The following is a 15,347-nucleotide window of genomic DNA, read 5'->3' as shown; positions in this document are numbered from 1 at the left end:
TCCTTCCCGGCATTGGTTCTCCTGCTGCACCGCGCCTCCTTGGGACCTGACCAACCCTTCGATTCGGTGGATATATTATCTTTACATGAGTCGCCGCCATGTCAGGCGCAAGGCATTGGTGCGTGAAACTATCGAGTTTGGTTTGAAGTTTTGCGACTAATTATCAAAACAGGGAGCAAGATAAAGAGGCCACTGTCTATATTGGCAATCTTGATGAGCGGGTATCCGATAGCCTGGTATGGGAGCTCATGCTACAGGCAGGGCGCATCGTTAATGTTCACCTACCGAAAGATCGAGTCACACAGTCACACCAAGGCTATGGCTTCGTCGAGTTCAATAGCGAAGAAGATGCGGAATACGCGTCGCGGATAATGAACGGGATTCGCCTATACGCCAAACCCATTCGCGTGAATAAGGCTTCCGCCGATAAGCAGAAGTCGGTTGAGATTGGAGCTGAGCTCTTCGTTGGGAACCTTGATCCCATGGTCACCGAGCAAGTTTTATATGACACTTTCAGCCGCTTTGGAAATTTAGTTAATCTACCTAAGGTGATTGCAACATTTTGGCTACCGTGTATTTTTCTTTCTGACTTTGCTAACCCAAATACGCAGGTCGCGAGGGATGACAGCAATTTATCAAAAGGATATGGCTTTGTGTCGTTTGCCGACTTCGAATCTTCGGATGCCGCCATAGCTAACATGAATGGCCAGTATCTGATGAACAAACAGGTGTCTGTACAATATGCTTATAAGAAAGATGGAAAGGGCGAGAGGCATGGTGACCAGGCAGAACGAATGTTAGCGGCACAGGCTCGCAAACATAACGTGCGACCACCAACTCAAACTCTTCCACCGCAGTTCACAGCTCCTGCTACACCCATCGTACCCGGCGCAATAACCAACGGTGATGTCTCACGACCAATGAGCACGGTGCCGCCAGATCAGGGCTTAGGGAGCACCCCGCAACCTGTCGGCTTCCCACCTAACATAGCTTCTCAGCAGCCACTGGCCAGACCCGGCCCGCCTCCAGTCTCACTGACAACGCCTCCTCCAGGTCTCCCAGCACGGCCGCCTCCGTCCCAGGCTGGGTACGGAGGTCCACAAACCTTCCTACCTCCCGGCTTCAACAACCCCGGTCAACAGCCTCCTTTCCCCTCCCAAGCCGCACCCCCTCCAGGGTTTCCGACTCCAAACTTCGGGGCGCCTACAGGAAACTCCGGTCCACCACCACCGCCACCATTACCTTCTGGATTCCAACAGCCAGGGTACGGTCGAGGTCGCTGAGACTCGATATAGGCCTCACTATTGAACCCACTTATAAATGGAGAAGGATGAAACAAATAGACATAAGAAATGCGGGCGCAAAGAATGAAATTAACGCCGATTCCGCAGTGTCGAGAGTATGATATGCTGTATAATGGCGCCTGTCAGAGCGAAACTTGCATATTTCCAGGGTCGCATACGCTCTTTTCTCCCGCATATACCGCGCATGGGATGCTAAAATGCTCGCCATCACTGGAGTGGGGCAGTATTTAATCAATAGTACTTTATAGCCATACTTTACGTCCTATTTCCCCCCCCCCCCAAAAAAGGGAGGAAGTAAATCGTTGCTGGTTTTTACAGGTATGGCAATATATGCCGGAGTTCAAAGTCATTTAGGTATCGCAGTAACGTGCTGGATGGATTGGAGAGAAAACTTCTACGAACTGGCCTACTTATTAGACGGTTATACCAGAACAGTGAAAATGGTACTAGCTGGTGAATTATAAGAGAGAAAGAAAGATAGCAACGTGGGACAAAAAGAACGATAGGTAACGAAGCCATCTCATCACGAAAATGATACGAATTTCGGATCTCTGGGCCGGCCATCAGGACCGATATTATTTTTAGCGAATCGCTGCTCAGTATAGATCCGGCGTGCTTCGTCGAAATCGACCCTCTGACGCCTCATGATATTCAAGACTTCGCGCTTGCCCCGTGCGTCCAGGCCGGCTCTTTGATCACCATTCTCAACATTGGTTGAAATGTCGAACGCGGATGATGTGAGTCCAGCCGACAAGTCGCCAGTGAAGCTAGATGGTAGGCGGTGGTAAATATAGTCAGGAACGGGAAGAAGTGGTAGCCATCGAGACCGAGTGAGATAGAGCGCTGTATTATATGCAAATCAGAACTTTGGTTCCTAAACCATTGAGAAGCTGTAGCTGTAAATTACATACCAGTACCACAAATACCAACGAGCAGGGCAAGAAAGTAAAAGAAATATCCCATTTTGCTGCTTTGGTTTGATGGTAGTCGTTGGTTAAGTGATGGAAGATAATGATATCAGTAAATGATTGAATGCAAGCAGCAGCCCTGGAATTAGGTAGGCGTTAAGGCTGTAGGGGTCACCGACTAGTAGCTTCGAGCAGGAAAGATATTAATTACCATATCAGCTGGAGTTGAAGCAGCCAGAAGCATCAGAAGCATCTAAAGGAGAGCAAGACAGATGTAGGCTGAAAGTACGATTGTTGTCACCTAGAAGCGCTGAAAGCCAAAAGCAGCGGGAAAGGCAAGTGGACCGTGCGTCGAGTCCACTCCACATATGTACATATCTGTTTGCTGCCATTTATTTCAGGCATTAAACCCTATTCCTAAAGTGGCCCGCTTAGCGAGACTCAGGCGCGTCACTCTTGGCATTGGCGCACACAATCATTCGGGAATTCCAGTGGCCCCAAGCCAGGAAATTGGACTTGCGACGAATTTGATCTTCATAATCTTCAACTCCAGACAAACATTTACAATGGCCGCCGAAAGATCGAACGTTTCCAGCGACCTCATCTGGCAGCTCACCCGTACGTGCATGGATTTTAACGCGATAAGCCTATGAATTCGACTCGTCTCGGCTTTGGTTAGAAACAGGAGGCTAATTCGATGGTATCTATATAGGCAACCAGAACGCTTACCTGGTCAAGCGTAACAGCAATGGTGGTGTCCAGTTCTCACGCGACCCCCTCAATGTCTTGAACAAGCACTCTTTTAAGGTACGAAGAAGCGCCTGGTTGGCGTTCTGCTCCAACTACTGTCAAGATAGAAGCATTCGCTAACGTCAGTTCTTTCTATGTTTAGCACGCCGGCTACTCCAACATCAAGGTAAATTCGCGAGCCGTCTCCGATGACATATATTCCGCAAGAATGGATTTTTGACCAACAAAACAGGCCGTCGGCGTCCAGCCTGCCGAGAATGGTGGTGTTGTCGCTATCACCAAGAAGCCAGGCACCTCCCAGCAACCCGCCAAGAGCCTGGCTTCCGTGAACTACGGCCCCAACGCCTCCAACCGCAAGTAAGCAGACCGATCGCTGTATAATTTGGAGTAAGGTCCAGATTAGCTGACTAGATGGCAGGGTCTACAAGGGTGTTGCTGACAGGACTGCTAAGGGTGGCTACCGTGCTGACCTCCGACAAGATGCAGTTGCTCGTGCGAGTGCGATTCGCCGCTCCCAGAAGGCTAAGAAGGACACACCCGCTAGGAAGCCCCGTGGAGCTCAGGCCAGGAAGGCTACCCAGGAGGAGTCTGCATAAGAACCGCGGCTGGAGCGAGGATTAGGAATATGACAATGCAAGTTCGGTACACTGGCACAAGGGGCCCCAGCGGAAAGTGATATCCATGTATTTTAGCAATGATCATTTGCTATTGGTTCAGTCCGCGGTATTCGCCCATGACTGGGGCGGAAGAAAGGGAGATAAAAATAAAAAATAGAACAAAACCCTTTTTGAACATGTGATTATCGCACGGATTATTTGGATATTGGATGGCGGAAAGACGGGAAAACAATCAGCCTTGTTGGTATCATTGTAGTCAGACACAACCATATGATGTCTGCAGCCTTCACATCCGTTTGTCGGCCCGAAGCAAGTGGTAGAGTTGGAGCCAACAAGCGTGACGCTGCCGTGTATTTGCCGTGGGGTATTTCGATACCCGCCTTTTCCCGATCTTGTGATGGTAAATGGGCAAACTCGGCTTCGTCCCTGTCAGCGGCTATCCAAAAATTGACGAAAATTGCCGGGACCTGTTGAGCAAGCCTGCTTGGAAATTCGTGATTACGAATTAGAACAAAGCAGTGTCACTGTAGTACGACTCAGCGGATATTGGAAGAGTAACTCCATGGCGGTTATAACAGGTCCATTGAATATAGCTGGCTGGCCAGCGCGCAGCTCTACTAGCGGTACATCCAATCCTGATACTCAATTTGGTCGAGTTTCGAGTCCAGGTATCTAGAAAACCAGAGCTGTTCGAGGCTTCCCAGCCGGAGCGACGGGGAATGAACCCCCTCCCCACATGTGATTTCTCCAGTCGGTTGCAATTATCGGACAGTACCTATATAAATAGAAGAAATCACTACCAACCTGCACCATCTCTTTCCTCTCAGTCTGTTACGCTTCAGGAGAAACTCCGCTCGCCCCAATTCGTCTACCCCGATACAGTCCCCCTCACCGATGTGAGTAGTAGGAATAGCCTAGAACCGTCGCCCACCTCGCGCCTGCTCCCTGCGTTGTCCCACCCATCTCTACCCCTCATTTACCCCTCTACCCAACAACAGCTTCAAACTGATCCATCCTCCTTCATCGTCCACGTCTCCCCTATCCGCTATATTCAAGCGTCGATTTTCGCTTAGTTTTCATTTCTGCAAGGCTCATCGTTCTGACCCTGTTGGCTCTCAGTACAAATAAAGCATCCTGTCTACACCATGGTTAAGGCTGGTAAGTCGAATGCGAGGGCTACCCAGTTGAGTGTTCAAGTCTAACAGAATATCCGTAGCTGTTCTCGGAGCCTCTGGTGGCATTGGCCAGGTCTGCACACCCGCTTTGTCGTTCTTCAGTACTCAAACGGTTCTCTAATCGACATTTAGCCTCTCTCCCTCCTGCTTAAGACCTCCCCTCTCATCGATGAACTGGCGCTGTACGATGTTGTTAACACTCCCGGTGTTGCTGCGGATCTTTCGCACATATCCTCCATTGCTGTTTGTCTCACTGATAAGAGCAACATCGTAGGGCTTGATGTGCTAATGCAAACAACAGAAAATCTCTGGCCACCTTCCCAAGGATGACGGCCTCAAGAATGCACTAACTGGCACTGATATTGTCGTGATCCCCGCCGGAATTCCTCGTCGGTCAACCCCATACATCCGATTACTGTATGGATAATAACAGTACACTAACACTCTGTAACAGGCAAGCCTGGTATGACTCGTGATGATCTTTTTAAGATCAACGCTGGTATTGTCCGCGACCTTGTTAAGGGCATTGCCGAATACAGCCCCAAGGCTTTCATCTTGATCATCTCCAACCCTGTCAACTCCACTGTCCCAATTGCCGCCGAGGTGCTCAAAGCCGCTGGCGTCTTTGACCCTACACGTCTCTTTGGCGTCACTACTCTTGATGTTGTTCGCGCAGAGACGTTCACCCAGGAGTTCTCTGGCCAAAAGGACCCTTCAAAAGTGACGATCCCTGTTGTCGGTGGTCACTCTGGCGAGACTATTGTCCCTCTATTTAGCAAGGCCTCCCCAGCCTTCCAGATCCCAGCTGACAAATACGCTGCTCTCGTTAACCGTATGTGTCCTCGTACAGCCCAAAAGATAGTACCACACCTTATTGATACTTGGTTTTTAGGTGTTCAATTCGGTGGTGATGAGGTAGTCAAAGCTAAGGATGGTGCCGGGTCCGCCACCCTATCCATGGCTTTTGCTGGTTTCAGGTCTGACATTCCGTGTGATACCAATGTAATACCCAATGCTAACTCAACTACAGGTTTGCTGAGAGCGTCATCAAGGCCTCCAAGGGCCAGTCCGGCGTTGTCGAACCAAGCTACGTTTATCTCCCAGGTGTTCCGGGAGGTGCGGATATCGCGAAGGCCACCGGCGTGGACTTTTTCTCGACTCCGATCGAACTTGGGGTAAGTATCTGGATTGACATACCTAAGTCCTTGTGGGCATACTAACAATACAAATAGCCGAACGGCGTCCAAAAAGCCGTTAACATCCTTGAGGGCGCCACCGAGGATGAGAAGAAGCTTCTTGATGTTGCTGTCAAGGGCCTTAAAGGAAACATTGAGAAGGGCGTCGAATTTGCCCAGAGTCCCCCACCAAAGTAAACGCGCCCATCCCCGCTCATAGCTCCCAGGACTCCCCTGTATTGGTCGGTCGTCGTATGCTGCTCGCATTTTCATTCCCACCTCTTCGGTGGTACATTCAAATCCACCACCGTTAAGGAGCTTCGCTAATCGATGTTATTCGGGAAAGATAGGCTTTGAATCATTAAAGGAATAAAAAGACGAATGGCTGGGGATAACAGTGTATCACTTGGGTTAGGTCTGTAGTCCGAGCTACAGGAACAATGCAAGCTGAGCAAACCATTTCTCTCCATACTCCATACGTACATACGTCGCGTAGGTTCTTGGCCGAATTGAGTAAGGCCAGAACAGCCGCCTTCTGATCTGTCCGACAATAGTCGTAGTGCTGTTCTCTGTCAATCATAGTCATCGTTTGTCGGAGTCTATATGGGTGTTTTAAGATTTGTTGATTGTTTTTATCTGGAAGGTTGCGCCGGGAAGCTCCGTAGTTTCAGCCTGCACCGTTGCATAGATGCCCAGGTTTGACAATGCACCACGAATGACACCACAAGGAAACCACAAATACTATGGTCTAATTAGATGACAGTTGCCCAAAATAAACTTCTGTGGGTTGTCTTACCGCCTGTGCCATGGACACGGCCTCGCTTCTGACGGACATGCTCATTCTCGCAAAAGGCCGAAAAGAGTTATCTGTCAAGACGTATACACCCTGAGAGCAAGGTCTCACTGTCAGTCCTAGCTATATATTTGTTTGTTTGACAGGGTGCTCACGCGATGGTTCGTTTTTAGATTATCGATTTGTTTCTTGAACAGTGTCATCCATAAATCCTTGCAAAGGAACTTGATGACGTCTAGATTATCCGTGAAACGCGGTCGATCTCGGGAGAACCTATCATAATACATAAAGTGTACATTAGCATGCGAAAGTTTAGATATAGAAGTTCGGTATCAGCACTACTATCCACCCCCTCCAGGGTGATTGCATCAAAGGAAGAAGCTACCCAGCATTGGAAGGCAATGCGAAATAGATGACATTTCGTACCTTTCTGCAAGTCCTTGTCCAACCCTATAGCCTAGTGACTCGAGGCGGAAGAACGACGTTTCATTCGTTTCCTCGTCATCGAGTAGTCTATCTTCTGCCGCAAGATCTTTGGCTATTCGCTCAGCCATTGGCACCAACTCAATGAGCAAGAAGTCTAGGCATGACGCATTGAGGAGTCTGGCTCGGGAGTCGGAATTTTGGGGGGGTGTGCTGGACGCATCGAGCGACATAGTTGCAGGCGGCTTATTTGGGAGTTGGCGTGGAGGAGCAGTTTATTGACTGAGACGGAGGGTAAGGAGGTAAAGTAGGAGCGGTCGTGATTGGGGAAGTTTTTAGAATGGAGGTTCACGGGGTAAGGTGCGTCTTTCTCTTCCACTCGTGAGAAGATCGTTCATGTGGTTTGCGGAGCAGCGACGTATGTGAGTTTGGAGAAACTCGGAGCCGCCCAGCCCCGCAGTCTGCTATGTATAAACTCGCGGGCTACGAAGTGAAACATCCTTCTGGCCCATAGTTATATAAATTTTCACATTAATTTTTTTTTTGGTTTGTTTTTCGGAATAATGTAACTAAGGCAGTCGAAAGGCCTGAAAGCACGACGTACGTGGCATTCGTCGTTGAAATATCAAATCTACGCCCTACCCAGCTCCCCCAGTATCTTTCTAAGGAGTGGTTACCCATCGAAATCGAATCACACCATAACGCCAGTGAATATGCGCTGTTTAATTGAGTTGTGCATTGCAAGACCGTCTGTCTTAAACGGCAAGTTGTCAATCCGACGCAAACGTCGGAAGAGAATAGGGGCTCCTATATGAATTTCGGGAATCCTGTCGAGGCAACGGCCGATGCATATTGACGGCCTGTCTCTTAGGCGGCCTTACTGGGGAATCATGGTTGTCTTCGTCACTCCCCGTAAGATCGATCACGGCAGCTGGCCGTTTATTAGTCGACCTTGTGGAGGACTGTTCTCGGGGTCCGGAGGGTGTTTGTTGTAATAGGCCCAAGACAGGGGGGGGTTCCTGCTTTACTGGTGTGACCCCAGGCTCTCTTATCTCCATTAAATCATCATCATCCGTCGCAGGCGTAACGCTTCCGGGCCCTGCTGTTCCTTCTTCTTCTGCCCCAGGATTTGACCACTGCCCATCTGGCTCTATAATGACCTGCTCTACGTCCAACGGTGTTGAGTGGAGTATATCGTCAACGTACCTATACAGTTAGCGGAGGTTTCCAGCAAGGATTGGTAATAAAAGGCTTACTGGTCGACGTTTAGGGACTCGTAGCTCGTTGCCTTTGCGCAAACTGGACACGTCCACGTTGGCGCTTGTTCTTGTAGTTGGAGAAATGACGACGCGTCAAAACACTGGTTATGCGTGCATAGCACAGAGCGGCAAGGCACCTCTATTCTTCGAGTAGAGAGGGGACATTTCAATGACATGACAGTCGACGTTGCAACAATATCCGCATCTTCGGCTTTGCTTTTCACTATTTTTGGATTAGATATTGTTGTTGCAGTTTGACGGCATGCCTACTTTCCTGGAGCACTTGCTCCTTTGTGATCGTCCTCCTTCGCTTCAGCTTATTCACAAGCTCCCCGATTGGCGTACACTCAACCAGGTTGGCAAGAATAAAAAACCTCTAATAAACAATTAGTAAGAGTGACCATTTCATTTCAACATTCCCTCGCATAGGAAAGAAAGTCGGGATTTTCTTACCTTCTGAGTCAAAGCATAAGTCATCACAACATGGTTTGTATATCCCGCCTTTTTTCGAATATAATTGGTAATATCCGCCGGTCTTGTTGTACCGGGTTTATTCTTAAGGCCCCTAAGATTAGCTTTCACCTCATCGAGATTCGCTTTAAGTTCAACTTGATGAGGGAACGAGATATCTGATTTCGTAAACTGGTTGAGACCAGTGTCTGCGGCACAAAACACCATAACTCGTAGCTTAGAATCTGCTAATAATCTGGAAGCTATGTCTGTGTCGAGAAGAATCTTGAGCTCTACGCTGTCCCTCGTGTGTTCACGTGCTGTTTTGAATGATTAGATGACACCGGTAGCAGATGAGCGGCAGTTCCCGGAAGGGGGAGGGTTCACCTTTGCATTCTACAGTCGGTGTGAGTTGTTTTATTATCCTATAAAATGGGCTGTCTTTGAAATTTAAGGGCCCTAAAAGATCATGAGAAACTACACCCAACAAATGTGGCATAGGGTCGTACCAGATGCAGACCCTTGCAAGGTCATAGACATGCCTATAGGTGATGGCCGGTGATGTGATTGTAGTACTTGGTTGGTTGGAGATTGTTGATAATGGTGCCCTGCCACTGGCGGCGGTACCGAGGGAGATTGAGGTAATGAACGGTGTGCAGTAGCATATATGAACTTTCTGAGGCTATCATAGCTTTCAAGATGGCCTGCTTGGGAAAGCTGCTCAAGGTCTGGCTCATGTTTAAGGGAAGTCCATCAGTACAGGATTGAAACGCATTTATAAAGGGAAAGATGTACCAACAGTTAATGATTCGCATTTGAAGTGAAGCTTTGACACCCGATACGGCTAACCCCTCAACTCTCAATATATCTTTCAATTGCGCATTTGTTAGGGTCTTGATCAGAGCGATCGCGCTCTGGAGCTCGGATGCCTGGCCGGATGCCATGGTGGGGACGGGTTCTCAAGGGTAGGTGTTAATGGCTGGATAGATGAGAACTCAGAGACAAAAGGCAAGGATTCTGTTCACTGGATCCATTAAGAGACATCTCAGTTGCCGGCCTTATATTTCTTGGGACGCGATATCAGAGACATAAACGCAAGGACCCAAAAAATGGAAAGGCGCTGCAATTTCACTTGCCAGTCCAACAAATCACCTTTGCGACTTGGCTCAGCAATCGTGCGGAGGTGAGAGGCGGCTCCAATCGGATGACATAAGACTGGTCAGTCGACTAACTAGTTACTTGGTGGTTGGAGAAGGAAAATGGAAAAGTTTTTCCAAACGTCCAATTTTGGTGACAACACCAATTACCTCCAAATATTACCGCAATTTTTCTCTTTATATCACACCTCGGAACCCCCTTTTTCCTCTCAAGACATCGCCTTGTGTATATCAAAGATGGCAAAAAGTGTTCGTGCAAGTGTGCAAAAGCGCAATAAAGCAAAACTCCGCTCTACTGTCTTTGGGCCTGCTGTGGATGCTAGGACAGAAAGATTATCCGCAAAGTTGCAAGAGCTTGCCTCTCAGCCTAAACCTAGCGATCAAATCAAGTCGAAGGCCTACATGGAGACCACAGAGATGGGTATGCGTCCGAATCTCGCTCGCTTTTGTTGTAGGCAGGTTTTGACGCTGTAGCTAACAACGTTTAGATAAGCAGGGTGAGAACACCGAGACCGATTTACCAACAAACAATGAAGGTAAACTAAAATAAAGCCCGTTGTAACTGTGTATACTGACGCTCATATTCTTATTCCAGCAATGGATATCGACTCCTTGAAAACCAGCGGCGGTGTTCGATCGCAACGGCGAGGACGGATCCAGAAGCGGCAGAGGAAAAATAGCTCATCCATCGTTTTCAAACCACATCCGTCAAAGACAAAGAAAACACAAAGAAAAAAGTAAATAGGGATCCTCCATCTTTCACCGTGCGATCTACGAAAATGCATTTTACCGGTGTTGTGGCTACATGCGCTACAGTTCGGTAATGCAAGAAGAAGAATACCCTTTTCAACGTTCAAGCGTGGTATCAGGCTGAGCTCATCTCCCCGAATGATAGCCAGCAAGAAAGAAAGGGACTTGAGATTTCAAACAACCAATCGAAGTCTGATTCTACCACTGCAGTCGCTGCATCAGGACCGAATCTAGCACCTAAGTTCGCCTCCACAGGCGGAAAACAAGACTTTTCATTGTATCTTGGAAGAGCCAAATATATGTGCTGGAGGTTTTACGGCTTGGCCATGATATCAAATACGTACTATTTCCGATATTAAGTATAGAATTTATTCCCGAATATGCCCTTTTATGGGGAAGCATAACCAGCCTAGCTGTTATCGATAAGCACAAAACGCATCCGAATGTAATAGGCGGTGAAACTCCTTCCCGTTTTAAACACTTCTATCGCGCAACACTATAATAGTAGACCCTGGTCAATGGATTCCGGCTGACGATGGTATCATAAAATCCCCGCGGTTTGTGTATGATTTAGTGCTCGCAATCACTTAATTTCCAGCGGGCCATGACCAAAAACGCGGCTGTACCGGCAAATAGCCTGGTATTCCTGGCCAATGTTCTCATTCCCGTTGCGATTTTGGTCTTCTCTTTTGGATTCTTTCCATATAAACCTCTAATTCCTGGCCTGGCCACGTTCAAAGAGCCTGATAATGCGCCACCAAAGGTTTTCGACAAGGTTATCTTCATGGTGGTTGATGCGTTGCGGAGGTAGGCACACATCCCTGGCCTATGTATTGCGGCTGAGAAACAAAGCGATTTCGTTTATTCGAACAATTCCGGGTTTCTATTTACTCAAAGGTCTGCGAGCTTTCCAATGGATTATGTTGAACACTCATTAATCTGCCAGATAGTCTTATTCGGTCGGGTTCCGCAGTTCCTTTTACAGCATATGCAGGATCCCCAACGGTTACAATGCCCCGCCTAAAAGCTATAACGACAGGATCCGTGCCGTCTTTTCTTGACGTTATCCTCAACATTGCTGAGTCTGACACGTCGTCGACACTTGCGTATCAAGATACGTGGCTTGCTCAAATCAGGGCAAAAGGAGGGCAACTGATAATGTACGGAGACGATACTTGGCTAAAGCTGTTTCCTGGGATGTTTGGTAGATCAGACGGGACAACAAGCTTCTTTGTGTCGGTATGCTTTGCTCTCTTATTGTCGTAGTAGCGGATGTCTCCAAGATAACTGACCATTTAAAGGACTTTACTGAAGTTGATACTAATGTGACTCGTCATATACCTGATGAACTTGTTAGAGATGATTGGTCGGCTCTAATAATGCATTACTTGGGCTTAGACCATATAGGACATAAATCTGGACCGCAAAGGTAACGTTGATCAACAATCTTACTCTGGCTCTATCGTGACCATTATCTAGTTCATACATGATACCAAAACAACATGAAATGGACTCGATAGTCACGCAAGTGTACAGATCTATGGAGCAAGAGGAACATCTGAAATCAACCCTATTTATATTGTGTGGTGATCATGGGATGAATGATGCTGGGAATCACGGTGGCTCTTCTGCAGGCGAAACCTCACCTGCGCTGCTCTTTATTTCGCCGAAGCTCCAAGCTTTGAATATCAGTAGAGAAAGCCCTATGGGTGTGGTTAATGATCTCCAGTATTATCGTCATGTCGACCAAACTGATATTACTCCGACTCTTTCGGGCCTTCTTGGATTGCCAATTCCGTTAAACAGTCTTGGCGTATTTATTCCTGAGTTCCTTGGGATGTGGCATCTTGGTAAGCTGCTTCTTATTATTTCACTGCATACTGTTGTGACAAATATACTGACCCTTGACGTCGAAATTCACAGGCTCTCAGAGAGTACAGTTACTCATTGAAAATTCCAGACAGCTGCTAGGGACGCTGAAAGAAACATTTCCGTCCTATGGTTTTGAAGGCGGCACAATGACGGCTACTTGTTCCTCGGATCCGCATGATAGCCTGGAAAGAGCTTATTGTGCATGGGCAAAAGCACAGGCATTATTACGTCAACACACTGGACCTGGCGCAGGTGATATTCAGATAGAGGTTGAATCGGCTCTATTGCACTTCCTTGGGACGTCCCAAGAAGTTATGAGCGGTGCTGCAAGCAACTATGACCTGGGATACCTTTCTCTAGGTATATGTATCGCCAGTTTCGCTGTCGTGTTCTCCCTACCCTCAGCGTATAGGGTCCTATCAAAATACCGACACCCCGGCTTGTTTCTGGTGGCAAGTGTTCTACTTTATGGCGCGATGATGTTTGCAAGTAGTTACGTGGAGGAAGAGCAACAGTTCTGGTATTGGATATTTACTGGATGGGTCTTCTACCTACATGCCAGATCCTTTCGAACTGAGCGAGTTACTCCTGACGTCGAAAACGACAAAGCATCCCGAGTTATGGCGAATGTGTTTACCGCAGCGGGGTCTGTTGCTTTAGGAGTTTCTCATAGACTCTTAAGACGCTGGAATCAGACTGGCCAAAAATTTGCCGCCGAGCCTGACATCGCACGGGAATACTTTCCAAGCCATCAGAGTAGTCTCTGGGTATTGGTGGGTATAACATATACTGGTGTCTATTCACAACTGATGAACAATTTCTCCCCATCTTGGATGTCACGTTTTTTCTGCCTTAGCGTGACCGCCACAAGCTTCATGTTCAAGCTGGTTTTTGCGGAGTCGGAGTCGCCCGAGCTTCTCAATGGAACCGTATTTAGGGACATCGCGAACCTACTCAGTGGAATTTCGCTAGTTATATATGCGCGGGCTACGATGGTTGGGATTGCTATTCTTCTGTTATTAACAGTCTTTGCCAAAATCAGTGAAAAACTGCGCAAAAACATAGGCAAGTAATGGGATCAAAGAATTTTGCATGGATGTACTAATGGAAACAGTATCGTCAGGTATAGTGGCCCACGAGGCTCTAACGCTTTTCCTCTTAACCCAGTCAAGGGTAACAAATATTCCGATTTTTTCAATTCTCAGGCTACAACTCAAAGTTTTGGCTTCGATGGGCCTAACATCGGTTGAGACCACCATAACGACCTTACTTATGCAGTATCTCACCTTTTTCGCCTTTGGTGGATCGAATGCCATCTCTTCTGTTGATCTTTCCAACGCATATAATGGCATCGGCAATTACAACATCATCTTCGTCGGTATCCTGACATACGTGGGCAATTGGGCCGGCCCAATATGGTGGGTGTCGGCTACCAAGCTTCTTAGAGCAGGCCAAACTTGGGACGAAATGCAAACTCATATAAGTCTTTTGACTTTCCACACGGCTACAACACTGGTATCTGTTATGGCCGCCTGTACAGCGTTAAGGACCCATCTTTTTATTTGGACTGTTTTTTCGCCGAAATATCTATACACAATGTCTTGGGCGATTATCCACCACCTAGCGGTGAGCCTATTGAGTGAAGTTTCCCAACTGTTTTCCGCCATTACATAGCGGTTAGTCAAGACATTACACTGCAAGATCTTCATGATATGTACATTACATTTTGGATATAGGTCATAAAAGGCATTACCCGTTGGATATCACCATTTCTGGTTATGAACCAGGCATAACTGGAGAGACAAGGCCTTAGTCTTTTTAGAATCATAACAGTCCGTTAAAAATGTCATCGATCGCATTTTTCTTCTTCATCTTCTTCTTCATCTTCTTCCCTGGGCCCGAAACCTCAGCAACACTAGTCTCTCTCAACGTGGGAAGCACGGTGTTTTCCAAAACCGGACCCGGTGTTTGATGCGTCTTCGAACTTCGAAGAATGTCCAATGTCTCCCCAGCTCGTGATAGTGCTTCCCCCATATCCTCCTGTTTCCTTGGCGTCCCCATATAGCGTAGAGAATCATCCCCATGGATATTTTTTGTCCGCGGGAGCGACTTTAGTGCTTTGCCAACCCCTGTCGCCTTGGAAAGGTGAGAAAGAGTGGCAAGGAGCACAGTACCCAGTGTAGAAAACTGGGCATCTGCTACGACCACCGAGAAGGCCCTAAGAATTAACGGTTAACGATGCATGCTTTCGAATCTGATTCTGGAGCGGTCAAGCTTACACGTAGCATCGCGGTACAATGTAATCTGCCAAATATCGTTTACAGGACTCAATGGGGGACTGGGCGTTTTCGTTGTGGCTTGAGCCCAAATTCAGCGCAAGGTTCCACACAGCTCGCTTCAGGATAGAAAGCCATTTCCACCATTTTGCCTTGCCATGCTGGTTTCTGTTGCGATGAAATATTAAGTGGAGCAGAGAATGGATGCGGAAAAGTTCGGTTTCCTCCATATCATGGCGTCTTATCGGTCAGTCAGAAGAACGCGCGCTCGGGGTTGCCATGCAAAGAAGCTTGACAGGCCCACTCAAGAAAGAATTCGATCTTCGAATTTGGAGCCCAAGGCGCACAGCTGAGGAAGAGTGGGGTTAAGGTTGAGACCACAGGTTTCCATTAGGTACCCCACAAAATTTTTAAGGGCTCGCCACAGGGCTGACTTTC

General features: G+C 47.7%; 8 protein-coding genes across 8 annotated transcripts; 5 read left to right on the top strand and 3 right to left on the bottom strand.

The window, feature by feature from the left end:
• Positions 1–98: 98 nt before the first annotated feature.
• On the top strand, positions 99–1,283 carry ASPVEDRAFT_54742 (U2 snRNP complex subunit HSH49; the record flags this gene model as incomplete). Its single annotated transcript, XM_040814969.1, has 3 exons — positions 99–118; positions 173–548; positions 612–1,283. 3 exons carry the CDS (start codon positions 99–101, stop codon positions 1,281–1,283), a joined length of 1,068 nt encoding a protein of 355 aa, XP_040670368.1.
• Positions 1,284–1,555: 272 nt separating this feature from the next.
• Positions 1,556–2,448, bottom strand: ASPVEDRAFT_801374 (DUF2015 domain-containing protein). The gene is made up of 3 exons (XM_040816822.1): positions 2,424–2,448; positions 2,216–2,374; positions 1,556–2,147 (listed from the first exon to the last, which is right to left on the bottom strand). The coding sequence occupies exons 2-3, from the start codon at positions 2,265–2,267 to the stop codon at positions 1,828–1,830; spliced, it is 372 nt and encodes a 123-aa protein (XP_040670367.1). The 5' UTR covers positions 2,268–2,374; positions 2,424–2,448; the 3' UTR covers positions 1,556–1,827.
• A 330-nt stretch (positions 2,449–2,778) lies between these two features.
• Positions 2,779–3,558, top strand: ASPVEDRAFT_136916 (60S ribosomal protein L28; the record flags this gene model as incomplete). The annotated part of the gene is made up of 5 exons (XM_040807339.1): positions 2,779–2,830; positions 2,925–3,019; positions 3,105–3,128; positions 3,195–3,319; positions 3,381–3,558. 5 exons carry the CDS (start codon positions 2,779–2,781, stop codon positions 3,556–3,558), a joined length of 474 nt encoding a protein of 157 aa, XP_040670366.1.
• Positions 3,559–4,724: 1,166 nt separating this feature from the next.
• On the top strand, positions 4,725–6,127 carry ASPVEDRAFT_54739 (malate dehydrogenase; the record flags this gene model as incomplete). Its single annotated transcript, XM_040814968.1, has 8 exons — positions 4,725–4,737; positions 4,796–4,827; positions 4,887–4,997; positions 5,056–5,143; positions 5,209–5,586; positions 5,647–5,731; positions 5,785–5,929; positions 5,987–6,127. The coding sequence occupies 8 exons, from the start codon at positions 4,725–4,727 to the stop codon at positions 6,125–6,127; spliced, it is 993 nt and encodes a 330-aa protein (XP_040670365.1).
• A 414-nt stretch (positions 6,128–6,541) lies between these two features.
• On the bottom strand, positions 6,542–9,798 carry ASPVEDRAFT_137363 (uncharacterized protein; the record flags this gene model as incomplete). Its single annotated transcript, XM_040807382.1, has 11 exons — positions 6,542–6,670; positions 6,726–6,815; positions 6,878–6,995; positions 7,149–7,390; positions 7,743–7,776; positions 7,926–8,351; positions 8,402–8,627; positions 8,675–8,780; positions 8,858–9,174; positions 9,364–9,582; positions 9,654–9,798. 11 exons carry the CDS (start codon positions 9,796–9,798, stop codon positions 6,542–6,544), a joined length of 2,052 nt encoding a protein of 683 aa, XP_040670364.1.
• Positions 9,799–10,248: 450 nt separating this feature from the next.
• ASPVEDRAFT_85986 (DUF2423 domain-containing protein) lies at positions 10,249–10,752 on the top strand (the record flags this gene model as incomplete). The annotated part of the gene is made up of 3 exons (XM_040817766.1): positions 10,249–10,432; positions 10,500–10,547; positions 10,607–10,752. 3 exons carry the CDS (start codon positions 10,249–10,251, stop codon positions 10,750–10,752), a joined length of 378 nt encoding a protein of 125 aa, XP_040670363.1.
• Positions 10,753–11,365: 613 nt separating this feature from the next.
• las21 (mannose-ethanolamine phosphotransferase LAS21) lies at positions 11,366–14,307 on the top strand (the record flags this gene model as incomplete). Its single annotated transcript, XM_040807377.1, has 7 exons — positions 11,366–11,568; positions 11,614–11,658; positions 11,712–12,000; positions 12,063–12,190; positions 12,241–12,611; positions 12,685–13,658; positions 13,699–14,307. 7 exons carry the CDS (start codon positions 11,366–11,368, stop codon positions 14,305–14,307), a joined length of 2,619 nt encoding a protein of 872 aa, XP_040670362.1.
• Positions 14,069–15,299, bottom strand: ASPVEDRAFT_44119 (uncharacterized protein). Its single transcript, XM_040812982.1, has 2 exons — positions 14,913–15,299; positions 14,069–14,851 (listed from the first exon to the last, which is right to left on the bottom strand). The coding sequence occupies exons 1-2, from the start codon at positions 15,137–15,139 to the stop codon at positions 14,458–14,460; spliced, it is 621 nt and encodes a 206-aa protein (XP_040670361.1). The 5' UTR covers positions 15,140–15,299; the 3' UTR covers positions 14,069–14,457.
• Between the last annotated feature and the right edge of the window lie 48 nt (positions 15,300–15,347).

The sequence above is a fragment of the Aspergillus versicolor genome, assembly GCF_001890125.1.
Source record: "Aspergillus versicolor CBS 583.65 unplaced genomic scaffold ASPVEscaffold_8, whole genome shotgun sequence".
Taxonomy (NCBI): Eukaryota; Fungi; Ascomycota; class Eurotiomycetes; order Eurotiales; family Aspergillaceae; genus Aspergillus; species Aspergillus versicolor.
The sequence above is the reverse complement of the archived record's forward strand: the minus strand, read 5'-3'. Positions and strand labels throughout refer to the sequence as shown.

Coding starts and splice junctions, on each gene's coding strand:
- ASPVEDRAFT_801374 (XM_040816822.1), bottom strand. CDS start 2,267: ATGGGATATTTCTTTTACTTTCTTGCCCTGCTCGTTGGTATTTGTGGT. Junction 2,148..2,215: donor CGTTGGTATTTGTGGTACTG/GTATGTAATTTA, acceptor CATATAATACAG/CGCTCTATCTCACTCGGTCT.
- ASPVEDRAFT_44119 (XM_040812982.1), bottom strand. CDS start 15,139: ATGGAGGAAACCGAACTTTTCCGCATCCATTCTCTGCTCCACTTAATA. Junction 14,852..14,912: donor ATTGTACCGCGATGCTACGT/GTAAGCTTGACC, acceptor GTTAATTCTTAG/GGCCTTCTCGGTGGTCGTAG.